Genomic DNA, 13,776 nt, shown 5'->3' on the forward strand with positions numbered 1-13,776 from the left:
GAACAGTCTGTCTTCTTAATCTACTCATATGGAAGCTGTTCCATACCCCTAATCATTTTTGTTACTCTTCTCCGTACCTTTTCCAATTCTAATCTATCTTCTTTGAGATGGGGCAACTAGAACTGTGGGCAGTATTCAAGATAATACTTAGTCCTGCCTTGAGTGCAGGGGACTGGACTAGGTGGCTTCTTGAGGTCCCTTCCAGTTCTATGATTCTATATGGGAATACCACAGATTTATATAATGACATTGTGATATTTTCTGTCTTCTTATCTATTCTTTTGCTAATGGTTCCTAACATTCTGTAACTTTTTTGACTGCCGCTGCACAATGAGCAGATGTTTTCAAAGAACTATCCATAATGACTCCAAGATCACTTTTTTGAGTGATAACAGCTAATTTACACTCCATCATTTCATATGTACAGTTGGGATTATGTTTTCCAATGTGCCTCACTTTGCATTTATCAACATTGCATTTCATCTGTCATTTTGTTGCCCAGTCATCCAGTTTTGTGAGATCCCTTTTTAACTCTTCACAATCTGCTTTGGACTAAACTATCTTGAGTAATTTTTTTTATCGTCTGCAAACTTTGCCATCTCACTGCTTACTCTTTTTTCTAGATCATTTGAGTATGTTGAATCGCATTGGTCCCAGTACAGGCAATATTCATTACAATGTGTCACTGGTTAATCAAGTCAGGGAACCACATGCCATGGGTTACGGCAAGATTCAAACGAGCCCTGCTGTTCATTACCTTACATGTTGTGGGGTAATTTACACATGTGCAAAGTCAATGTAAAACATTACCTGATTTTGTGGGGGGAGGGCAAAGAACCGTCAGGCTCAAAAAATCCCTCTATGTACAATCTTGGGGGTTTTTTTACCCTGAACTCCTCAGAATGAAAGGCACTTTCATGCCTCATTCATACATGGCTGACAGCTTCCAATGGCACACTGTCACATGCCAGGTACTGTGAAATACAACATTTGTCAGAGATACAACCTGTGCATAGTGAATGAGACACGCGTGTGAGTTCACCTTTCCCTCATTGCAGGAAACATTACAGAGTAAAATGTACTCTGATGTGAACCACTCTTCTATGTCAAGAGTTTAAGGTCAGAAAGACCCACTCGATCATCTAGTCTGACCTCTTGTATATTGCAGGCCACCAACACCCACACACCCACACACTAAATCCAACAACCGAAATGAGATGACCAAAGTCTTACGGCCCACAGGAGACTAGACTATTCTGTGCCACAGGCAGAGAATAGGAGGGACCGAGGTGCACCAGTGCTCAAGGCCTCCATGTCATTATGTACTGACCTCTGTAATAGCATGGAGATAGATTATGACATGTAGGAGACCAAGCTTATGTGTAAATTCAAAAGATCACACTAGGACCTTTACATTTAGACCTTGTCCCCGGGGGTATTAGACCTGATTTCAATTGTTGGTATAGCTGCATCATAGAGTGGACAAGGAAAGCTGCACTTTGCATTGGTAGAGCTTAACCCTGCCTGGAACCAAAAAAGGGTCAAACTTACTTTCCTTTCTAGCACTTGGGGTTTGCAATGGTACAGCTATGCCGATGGCTGAAATTGAGGCTAATTTCCAACGTAGAGAATCTGATATTGTGACTTTTTTGTTGTTGTGTGAGTACCCATGTTAGACCCTTCCCCAGAAGGACTATGCCCAGTATTTACAAATGCAGGTGCCTGAATATAGGCTTCTAAATCCATATTTAGGCACTGATATAAAAAGAGCCTGATTTTTTTTTTAAGATGCTGAGCACCTGCAGCACTTTTTGATCAGCACTTTTGAAAATCAGGCCATTTATCTTTAGGCACCTAAAGATAATGCAGCACCTAAATATAGATTGAGGAAGCTAATTTAGGCACCTAGCTTCAGAAATTTGGGTTTGTATTCCTGCCTTTTCATCCCTTATGTCAGAGTCAGATGTCAGGGCTCCTGCAAAACCACAATAACCTCATGTCCGTGATCTATGTTGTTGGATATAGAAGTAAAAACAATAACTATAACAAAGAACAATTGCAAAGATTCTGAGAAACCCCCTTTTTGCGTGTGCAATCAGATTGGAAAGTAAGTGTGTGTGAAAGAGAGAATTTAGTGATGTGAAAAACATCTTTGTACATTGTAAAATTACATGTAAAACATGGACATGTGTTATAAAAATATTAACTGCTACGCATTACAACATACACTGCACATAGATCACTAAGGCGTCACCATCATCAAGTTCACCCAAAACATTAACAACGTATCAGGTCAGCTGAAATACATCCGGGTTGTCAATCTGAAGCCAGGCCACAATCAGGGTGTGGAATAACCCCAGCACACCACTCCCTTCTACCCCTCCACTCTGTGCTTGTGAGATTTCAAAACTGCCAGTTTAGCCTGCCCAGGTAAAAAAAAGTTGGTGCAGCAGAAGACAGGTCATGTGCAAGCATTGTATGTCCCTTCCAGAATAAACTGGGGCCTGGAGAAAACCTGACAAAGGCAATGAGTTGCTGCCACAAAAAAATCAAAAAGAGGAATCGAATGGGAGGAAATGGAGGAAAAAATGAAATACCCTATCTGAAGCCAAACAAAAGGGGCACTGTGCAGACACCTGCGGGGATGTGGCTCATAAAGTGATTGGCTGCTGTAATGCCATGCAAGATCCATCACTGAAAGACTCCCGGGTGCTTAGGGATAATTTAGTGACACCTCTTCTCTGCAAGGTCTGTGGTATATTATTTGGATGAATGAGGAAGCTCTGTCCAGCCTCTGTTAGTAATTCTTGGTGTGAGTCAAATCTCTTAACCAATGGGCTCAAGCTTTCTGTTGTTTTTTTCTCTCTTGATCTCCTTGCATTGCAACATTAGCTTGTTACGAAAGCAGTTCACAATGTCCTCAGCTTTTCACAATGTCACCGATACGCTACCAGGATCAATCCATTTTTGTTGAAAAAAATGGCTATACAGTCTATTGGAATTTTTAAGATGCTAAGCCATTAAGCAGCTATTCGGAGTTTTGTTTTGTTTTGTTTTGTTTTTCCCCTTAAGACTTAAATTAGAGATCAAGAAACCTATGATTTAGATCAAGCCACAGAGGGTCCTGTGGCACCTTTAAGACTAACAGAAGTATTGGAGCATAAGCTTTCATGGGTGAATGCCCACTTCATCAGACGCAAGGACCCTCTGTTGCTTTTTACAGATTCAGACTAACACGGCTACCCCTCTGTTACTATGGTTTAGATGATACTAGAGGGGAAACCCTTCCTCTCTTCTTGCTTTTCTGCCAGGTGTTATCACCACTGCTAACACTGAACCTGCTGTCCCAAGCATCCCTGGCTAAAGCACCCTAAAAACAATTCCTCCTGCTTAGAAACGTCCTCACAGATGATGAGCCAGAGAGCTGTTGTCCTGCAAACAACCACCTGGGTATTAGGCACTTTTCTCTTGGCCTCAGAAACAGCACAAAAGAATTCTCTGCTCTTATGCAATGTGTGGTATGCGGCTATATTTTTGGAGAGCTTTTTCTGGAGTATTGTCCTTACTGTAGCCTCGGTTGGGTTGTTATTCATGAACGGGCTGGTAATTACTGTCTAATTTTAGGAAATTCATTTGTTAGGTGTATGGATCTTCTAGTCCAATGTTTCTCAACAACCGGTGCATGGACCTGCGCTGGTCCCTGAGATCCCCCTGACACAGTTTAGGAAGGCTGCAACTGCAAGCCAGCCCCTGGTATCACAGAGGTTGACAAACACTGCACTAGTGCTCTCTGTAGCAGGAGATTGCAGTTGTGATCTGTTCCCCCTTTCCCCAGTTGTGGCTTTCCTCAGCTGATCTATGGGGCAGTCGCTGCTTGGGAAGCTAAATTTAGATTAGTGCAAATGGGGGGATATACTGTACTCTGTTTAAACCCCCACCACCACCACTCACCCACCCACCCACATACTGGAAACAAAGTAACTGAGGCGTCAGGGTTGTAATACAGGGCGCTGAGGGACAGAGCAGGGCTGGGACAGGCACAGTGATCAGGGAGGGGAACACACACACCACCACTTCACAAAATAGAAACCCAGAGCCCCTTTGACCTCGCCCTCCCCATGTCCGCTGGAGAAGCGCCGCTGGGGCTGAGAGAGCGAGAGACTGCCCTGCGCTTTGCCGGACTCCCGTCCCAAGCAGAGGTCCCGGCAGCCAGCCCGCAGCTGCAGCTCCCAGGCACCGCATCTCTGCAAGCCACGGGGCGAGAAGCGGAGCGTGCACCAGCCTGGCGTGGCTCGGGAGATGTTCAAATGCAGCAGCAGCAGCAGCAGCCTCTTGCCGCCAGAGCGAAATTCCCTAGAGGTGAATGGGGGGATCCCAGGCAACCCCGCTGGAGGGTCTCCCCCCATGCCCTCCCCTCCCCCGCTATTAATTCCCGCGGATCATTCATGTCTCTCTCACACACACAAGCACCAGTCCTCTGCCTCGTGTGACCCTGCTGGAAAACGCTCTAAAAACAGTGCCCCCTCCCCTTAGCCATTTCCACCCCCCCCCCCTTCTCCTGCTCCACCGCCGGGGCACATGGTTAGCGGGGCTCTCCCTTGGGCAGCTGCACGGGAACAGCACACAGGGGTGGAGGGGCGAGGGAGCGCTCCGGCACTGCAGAGCGAGGACGGATCCCAGCACAATGCCAGCGCTTCCGTGGCGAAAAGGGGGCCAGGAAGGGGGGCGATGCTGCTTAGCTGGGGGAGCGAGAGGGGGGAAATAACCCGGGCGCCACCCTGTCCCCCGGGCCCCTCCACACACACACGCGAGCACCCCACGGATCGATATTTGGCTGCCTTGCTGCAACTTGCTGCAGTCTTGCAAAGGAGTAGTGGGAGTGAGAGGGGGGGGGAAAGGGGAAACTGGCAGGAAGGGGGCAAGGAGCCACACATGTCACATGTGCTTTCTAAGCCGCCCGGGAGCATCTGCAAGCTGGAGCTGGCGGAGGATGCTGCGGCAGGTGATCCACAGAGGGCTTCAGTCGTTTTGCTACAAGCTGGGCTTGTTCGTGAGCAGGCACCCGGTGTTTTTCCTCACCGTGCCCGCAGTCCTGACCATCATCTTCGGCTTCAGCCTGCTCAACCGCTTCCAGTCTGAAAGGGACCTGGAGACGCTGGTAGCCCCCAGCCACAGCCTGGCCAAGATCGAGCGGAGCTTAGCCAGCAGCCTTTTCCCCCTGGAGCAGTCCAAAAGCCAGCTCTATTCGGACTTGCACACCCCGGGCAGGTATGGCAGGGTGATCCTCCTCTCCAAACCTGGAGGCAATATTTTGCATCAGGCTGATGTGATCCTGCAGATCCACCGAGCCGTGCTGGAAATGAAGGTGAACTACAAAGGCTATAATTATACTTTTTCCCATCTGTGTGTGTTGAGAAATCAGGATAAGAAATGCGTGCTGGATGATATTATTTCAGTGCTAGAGGATCTGAGGCAGGCTGCCCTCTCCAATAAGACAACAGCCAGGGTGCAAGTGAGCTATCCCAACACTAAATTAAAGGTATGCTCTTACTGCATGCTTTTGCCAATTAAAGAGGCAGCACTTCATTTCTTGTCCTAAACAGCAAAGAGGGAACAAAAATATGAAGCATTAAAACGGATGCATTTCCTTTTCGGGGGGGAGGCTGTGGGTTGAAGGGAACTAATGATGAGAAGCATTAAATGAAGGAACCACTGTGAGACCCTGCCCTAGTATCTTTAAGGATTAATCCATCAAAGCAAGGTGTGGGGGCGGGGGATCTATAACAGTTTGTGGGGATTGGTCATTGAGAGCTGGGGTGCAAATGTATCTTTATTCCCTATCTACAGTCTCAGCTGGCATGCCAGAATCATGGCCAGAGAAGGGTTTCCTCAAATACATAGTAAGCTCTTGTCTCTCACTGACTCTGTATGTGTGGTAGGAACAGCAGAGTGATTCCAGGTGTGATTCCAGTGTCCTGGCTTTTCTTCTTCTTCTTTACCTGCATGCATAGGAGGGGGTGGACATTTTCTCCCAGTGTGAAAATAATTAGCACTGCCACTGACTGATGGGCTGGACTATTGGATGGATCCCATCAACAAGAGGTTTCCAGCAAAGGCAAAAGAAGGCAAAAGGCTAACTAACTTTCAGTCTTGCCAATGGAAGTAACATACACTCAGCACAAAACACGGGACCATTTTAATGCTACCTCCCCCCCCCCCCATAGTGTTTTCACCTCTGGTGGGTTTTCTAGGCTGGTCGCCGATTCGTAGAACTTGTGTGCTCAGAGCAAACAAGACGTAAAGTCTTCAGGAGGCTGGTGAGAGAAGTTTCAGGGATTACTGCAAATGTGACTCCTCCAGGATGCATTGTATTATTTGCAGGAGTTACCTAGTCAAGTTTCACAGACTTACCTAGTGCATAGTTACTCATGGGTCAGGTGTAATCCCACAAAGGGAAGATAATGTCTTACCGTCTTTCTTCTAAGACGTTGAGGCTTCTAGTGGATTTTTGTTTCTGCCTTTCATTGGAAGACATTAGGGTGACGAGATGTCCCGATTTTATAGGGACAGTCCCTATATTCTTGGCTTTATCTTATATAGGCACCTATTACCCCCCACCCCGTCCCGATTTTTCACACTTGCTAACTGGTTACCCTAGAAGACATGCATCCTGGGGTGTGGAGGATGGTAGAGATTTTGTAACTACTGGCCAGACCCTGAAGTTATTACTCTGCCCTTACTTTTTATTTCTTATTTATTGATAACTATACAAGGCACAAAGGTAAGAACAGTCCTTGCCCCAAAGAGTTTATAGTCGGAAAAAGCAGCAAAGAGTCCTGCGGCACCTTATAGACTAACAGACTTATTGGAGCATGAGCTTTCATGGGTGAATACCCACTTCGTCGGATGCATGTGTCTGAAAGAGAGATGTAGATTTGCCTTATTGGGTGTTTTGTTTCAGTAAAAAATGAGTGACTATCTAAGGATTTGGTTCAACACCGTCTCCTGTGTCAAAAAAATGTTTCTTAACAGGAGAGAGGTGGTCGTTGGAGTTGAATTAGGGTTGTGTGAAGTTGAAAAAATGTCCTTCTTTGTGTAAGCGCTGCTCTGAGAGAACCCTGGGACATCTAACTGAGTGTGGCAGAAGGAGTTCAGGGTGATCTGCTGTCTCTCTTTCCCAGAAGGTGTCCAGAGTTCCTGCTCTAAAAATAAATAAGGAAAAAAATAAAAATTGCCATCTGCTAGTGGCTGAACCAAATACATGTAATGGATGAATTCTAAACACCGGTAAGGACTTTCGCAGAGCCGAAAGGCCTGATCCTGAGAGATGCTCCGTACCTGCCAAGCATCTCCAACTCCCAAGGAAGTTGCCAGGTGCTCAGCATTTCTCAGGTGAAGGAATTTATGCTCCTTAGTCTCTAGCTTTAAACTTCAACAGGGCAGGTGCTTTCTATCCACTCGTCAGTACATGGCTGTGGGAAACCAGAATCCCTGACTGACTGTATTAGAATAAAGTGAATTAATTATTGTAATTGCTTATTTGTATTACTGGAACTCTGAAAAATCCACTTGGACTAACTACTGTGGAAGAAGAGCGTTTCCAGTGTTTCTGAGAAAGCTTTAAACAATCTTTCGTGGGCAAAGTTCATGGTCCCTCAGAAGTGCAGTTTGTCAGTGCTCGTTTTCTTTCTCACCAAGGGCTGGGTTGTAATCTCCAGCCTGCCCTGGCTGAGGGATGGTGCATCGCTGTGCCATCCCAGGAGCAAACTAGGGAGGTGGTGGACTCCGAGCCATAATTCCTCCTCTGCCACCTTGTGCTTTAGTAGGCACTTCACCCCCTTTCATGGAGCAACTTATTCCTCTACTGTGTGCCCTTTGGCCAGCCGGTAAAATGGGAGAAAAGCCAGCTCCTACTCCCTATGCCTCCTTTACGCCCTCCCTACTCACTGGCTTGCAGTGGGGGAGTATTGACTGAGTAGCCACTGCTGCCCACTCTGCCCATGGCCAGAGTCACAATCTGAGCAAGGCTGATTTGGGACCAGCAGTGCCTTTGCTCCCTCCGACTCCCCGGCACATTGGAGGAAGGGCTGGGACAATCTAGCCCTCTGAGGATAGTTCTTGAGTGGTCAGCATGTGTTTACAAACAAATACTTTGTACACTGTGTCCACTTAGCTAGATCACTGCCTGGATGTTCAGCGTGGGAGAACAACGCCCTAGGGGCCTGGTCCCATTGTGATTATCTAGCCCATTGGCAGAGGGCTGGGCGGGGGTGTCTATTTTTTTATTGCTTTTCACTGAAACAGTGAAGTAAGCAGTCTGTGATGTGACCCAGCTTACCGAATACAGAACAATGGAGAGCTAAACCCCTCACTCCACACTGGATCCTGCTCCCCTGTTGTACTCACAGCCCAGCTTTCTACTCCTGTAAATTTCCAGTGCAGCCAATGAAGCTGAAGCCAAAGGGAGAAAGGACATTAGGTTTTAGCCCCATTGGTGCCAATGGACTTTTCCCTGGGCAGTGATTACAGGTAGGGCTCTGTGATCACTCCTCAGATGGGCCAGATCGCTTGTAAGAATTATACCACTTATCTGTGAACCGGAAAGATGTCCCCAGTGACTTTATTCTGATGCCGCCAAGAGGTGTGTGCCAGCCCGAGTTTGCCTGAGAACTTGAATGATGATCTTACTCAGATGCAAGCAGCATTTGGTTTTGTCAGAGGGCTTCAGTGGTCCCTGTAATCTCTCTCAAACAGACCCTTGTGAACAGCACAAATTTTCATCCCTTTCTATCGATGAATCTAGCCTCCAAGACTGAGCTAAGGGATGACAATGAGCCAACTCTTGTTGGCTTCAGCAGTAGTTTTGTGTGAGTAACTTGAGTGGGATTTTGCTCCGTCTCAGTGACCCAGCTGTTCTGGTCTGTCTGTTCTGGAAGCAGCTGGGTAAAATTGTTGAGAAGGAGCACCAGACGGCCTGGGAAGTACAACCAAAGAGCTGAGATTTTCCTATGCAATTGCTTGCGTGAAGTTGTTTTTATGTGTCCGCACCCTTACTGTAGTATCTGAGGGCCTCACATTCTTTAACATATTTATTCTCCTCACAACACTTCCGGCAGACAGGGCAGTGTGATCATCCCCATTTTACAAATGGAGAACTGAGGCACTGGGAGACTAAGGCCCAGATCCCAATGGGACTTAGGCGCCTACATACCTTTGAGGATCTGGGTATAAGTGAGTTGCCCAAGCTCACACAGGAACTCTGTGACAGAGCAGGAAATCAAACCTGCATCTCCTGACTCCCACAGGAAGCAGCCGTTGTCCCAGTTAACTTCCTTTCCCAATTAGGAGAAGGAGCAATTAAAAATGTCGGAGAATATTTAAAAGGAAATAAAATATTAAACTGGATAGAAATACACGCAAGGAATGTTATTTCTTGTACTTCATTGTTTTCTTTGAATCTTTGTTTTCCAATTTCTCTATCAAAAGACTCTCTCTTAGAATTTCTTACCTATTTAACACCAGATTAAACATCATTTAACTACTTGGCACTGGTCAAATGGTTCCTCATTAAACAGATTTTTGGTAACCCTGCCCTCAGTTATATATTAGTCATTCCTGAACACTAAGCTAGATTAGTTCCCCATAAAGCAGCCGTTCTGATAACTGCAAATCAGTTAAGTGGAGTGTTGTATGGGAGATTGTGTTCAACCTACCTATCTCCTCCATTGCTCAGTCTAGGGGGTCTCACTTCATATCCCTAAATGGTTTCAAAATGCTATTGGTGCCGCTCTGGGGCCAGATTTCCAAGTACTCAGCAGCTCCCGTGGCACCACTAGTAGCTGTCCTGTGAAAAAAGCTCAGCTCCAATTGTGTACCAGGAATCTCCCTTGCCTGCTGTTTCCCAAGGACTCCCTGTGATTCCAGGGGCACAAGTCACCACGAAGGCGGGGAGAGGAGAGGAGAGCATGGCCCCAGGCAAAAAAGAGCTGAACCCATGTTGCTCCATCCTAAGGAGTGGTGCAACTTGCAGGCTTCTCCTGGGTGCCTGGGAGCTCCAAGCATTGGGCTTCCCCAAGGCACTATCCCTCCCAACAGTTCCCCTGGGGCAGTGCAGCTGGTACCCTCAGGCTCAGCTGAGCCCACAGTTTCGAATTCTGTAACGTGCTCTGAGGCTCCTGGCAGCTGCGGTGTAAATCAAATCATCACAACAAAATCTGAGTGGGGAGGGGATCCTGGGCTCAGAAGAGGAAGGACAGAGGAAGGGGACGGTTTTAATCTCATCCTTTTGGATCAAGGGGAGGGCTCCATTCGGAGCACACGTTTCTAGGAAAGGCATGAAAGTGAGAGGTGGACCGTTTGCAGGCAATGGCAAGTAACTTCACTTAAGTTCTCCTTAGGCTCTAGAGACTGGGAAAACTTTAAAAAACTTCACCTGCTCTTCGAGCTGCCCTTTGTTTGGCATGCTTGCAGCAGTAACTTTAACCCCTCTGGTATTTGATCAAAGAGGCTGAGAATGTCCACACTTCCTACAGTGTTAGAACCTGCTGGCATGTGAGGGAAGTTGAGTTTGGCAGCGGTGGTGTCTGCAGCAGGTGAATTCTGCCCTGGCTGGTAGATGCTACCGCAGTTACAAATCCTTGAGTGCAATAGTGCCAAATGGTCAGGCAGCCTTACTGCTGGATTCAGGTAATAAGCATTTCCGGGGGAAGCGGGGGAGGATAGGATAGGGGTCAGTCTGTGCAACAAAACAGATACAAAGATGAAATTCTCCACCTGTTTCAAGACATCACAGGATCACAGATTAGGCCGGGCCTCTTTCTTGGGTAGGTTAGTCCAGCTTCGTGCCTGAGAAGAGAGAGAGGCCAGATAGTGCTGACTGAGATCCAATGTGGAGCAACCTTCCTCTGTTGTACCTTTGTACAGAGAATTTGTAACTGTGGTAGCATCTGCCGGCAAGGGCGGAACTAACCTGGATCAAAGGTAACATTATGCTCCTGCAGTTCTGGGGCTGCTCTAAATGAGGCTCCAAGGGGCTGTTCCATTGTTGCGGTGAAGGAATGCTCCAGCCATACCCCCTTTCTCCCAGGGAGGCCACCTATGCCAGGGGCCAGGAGGAGGGATGCCATAGAGACCCTACACTGGTACTACACCATCCAGGGTTCCCACTTATGCATAGGGAATCCTGAAGAAACTGGTTAAGCCACTGAAATGGACCCAAGAATTAGGCCCATCATTTTAGTATTTTTACCAAACTTAGTGGGAGGGAGGATGTGGCATTTTGATACTGACACTCTAAGTGCTTTAGCAAGTGCTTTTCTCACTCATAACTCCGTGTACTGTATAAAGAGGGTTCCCGTGTCTTGATTGCATTAATAGTCTCTGCTTAGTGGGTGTATGAAAGGAGCTGTACAAAATAAAGTAGCACTGTTGTACTAGAGAGAAACACACAGAGTGGAGCATAGTTTCCAGAGTTCTCTTTTAAACATACCTTTCCCCAGACAGAACTGTTTTGTTACAAACATGTTGGTCCAATCCATCTCTGGGGTGAGTTTCATTGATGTCACACCATGGCTGGATTTCACCTGCTCCATGTATTTATGACTCACTTCTTTCCCTTTAAAGTTCAAATTAGTTGCTAGAGTGACAGCTGTGAAGACTAAAATTCTCTGTTTATTCATAGCATGGGTTGTAGCAATGCAAGACCTGCTGGAATACTTTAGCCCTGTTCTGGAAGGCCAACCTTTTGGGACTATTTTAGTCTTCATGTCGACTCAGTCCTTGGCCTTTCTCCGTCTGGCAACCAGGATGCTAATTGGTGCCAAATATATGATGACAATAGTTAACCTTATTATTGTTTGTTAAATACAATATGTGCTTTGCAGATATGTAGGAAAAAAGGACCTTGGCTCAAAGGTCTTACTGGTACCTGACAAACAATATAGCACCAGGCAGTGCAAGGCTGTGTGCTCTAGTGGTTTGGCCACTGGCCTTGGAGACATGGGTTCAAGTCCCATCTCTGCCACTGACTTGTTATGTGACCTTGGGCAAGTTGCTTCACCTCTTTAGGGCTAGGTCTACACTACAGGGGTGGGTCAACCTAAGATACGCAACTTCAGCTACGTGAATAGTGTAGCTGAAGTTGCGTATTTTAGGTCGACTTACCTGGCTGTGAGGACGGCGACGAGTCAACCGCTGCTGCGCCGCCGTCGACTCCGCTTCCGCCTCTTGCCGCGGTGGATTTCCGGAGTCGACGGCAGAGCCATCGGGGATCGATTTTATCGCGTCTTCACTAGACGCGATAAGTCAATCCCCAATAGATCGATTGCTACCCGCCGATTCGGCGGGTAGTGAAGACGTGCCCTAGGCCTCAGTTTCCCTTTCCACCTATTGTATTATCTCTTTAGACAGTAATCTCTTTGTGGCAGGGAGGGTCTGTAACGGGAAGGCAGTGTGGCCTAGTGGATCAAGCACTGGATTGGGACTCAGGAGATCTGGGTTCTCATCCCAGCTCATCTACTAGCCTGCTGAGTGACCTTGGTAAAGTCACTTCACTGCTCTGTATCTCAGTTTCCCCATCTGTAAAATGGGGATAATGATAGTGAGCTGCTTTGAGAGCTATGGATGAAAAGTACCATGTAAGAGCTAGGTATTATTAATAATAATATGCTATAATAATGAGTACCACAGGTTACAAAAAAAACCAAACCCCAGTCTGGGCTGGATTTGAACCAGTGACTAGAGATGGAAAGCAGTGTGCACATGACTAGACCCCTGGTCCTGTTGCTCCTCTGTAGACAGTAGACTCCTGTCTGTAATGTTTAGTAACCACCTGATATAAGTGCTTGGCTTGATCCTGCTCAAGATTCTGCAAAAAGCAGTTTCAAATTGGGCATTTGTAATGCAGGCATTAGCCTAGTTACTTCTATACTAACTTTACATCGTGTTATTAGCACAGTTACTCTCATACTTATAGGGTGATAGTTCTCCTTACCCTGCCTTTAAGCATAAAAAGTATGTGCTCTGGTAAGTTATTGGCAAGGTAAAACCATTGTCAGGACAAAAGGAATGCGGATGTGTTTCTGTGTAAGCATGGGTGTGGCATATACCAGTATTTCAAATCCAATTCCAAGTCCTGCCTAGCAGGGGTGGCTCTATCTTTTTTGCCGCCCCAAGCACAGCAGGCAGGCTGCCTTCGGCGGCATGCCTGCGGGAGGTCTGCCGGTCCCATGCCTTCGGCATACCCACCGCCGAATTGCCACCGAATCCGCGGGACCGGGGGACCTCCTGCATGCAAGCCGCCGAAGGCTGCCCGACTGCCGCCCTTGCAGGGACCGGTAGGGCGCCCCCTGCGGCTTGCCGCCCCAGGCACGCGCTTGGAGCGCTGGTGCCTGGAGCCGCCGCTGCTGCCTAGTGATGTCTGGGTTAATCATCCAGGAGCAGAGTGCATCGTGTTGCCTTGCCGAAGAGTGAAAGGTCCAGGATTCCCTTTTCTGGACCGGTGGAGGTGGGAAACACTGCAGAGTTGATGGCCTTGCTCTCTGGTGGTGGGACTGAGAACTAATTCAAAAAACACCTTGCTGGTAAATCTATAGTACACTAACAATGAGTCTTAGTGGAGGACACATGTCCAAACTTCCCAGCCAGAGGAAAGGTGCTTTAGCAGCTCGGACCAAGAATAAGAGTTGACCCCGAGCATGAAAAATGGACATTAGCCAATACCTGGATGTATGGTGTGTATGCTGAGGGGATAAGGGGTAGTTGGGCGAAGGAAGCTAG

The 13,776-nt window shown here is 47.2% G+C and overlaps 1 protein-coding gene across 2 annotated transcripts in view; it reads left to right on the forward strand.

The window, feature by feature from the left end:
* The first annotated feature begins 4,939 nt into the window (after positions 1-4,939).
* PTCHD4 (patched domain containing 4) overlaps positions 4,940-13,776 on the forward strand; it is a 129,412-nt gene continuing 120,575 nt past the window's right edge. The window contains exon 1 of one of the 2 annotated variants that reach the window (XM_026653237.1): positions 4,940-5,539. In XM_026653237.1, the coding sequence (XP_026509022.1) occupies positions 4,940-5,539 (600 nt within the window). The remainder of the gene's footprint in view (positions 5,540-13,776) is intronic. The other variant, XM_026653243.1, reaches the window with a different exon arrangement.

Source organism: Terrapene carolina, unplaced genomic scaffold (assembly GCF_002925995.2).
Source record: "Terrapene carolina triunguis isolate 2854851 unplaced genomic scaffold, T_m_triunguis-2.0 Scaffold42, whole genome shotgun sequence".
Classification (NCBI taxonomy): domain Eukaryota; kingdom Metazoa; phylum Chordata; order Testudines; family Emydidae; genus Terrapene; species Terrapene triunguis.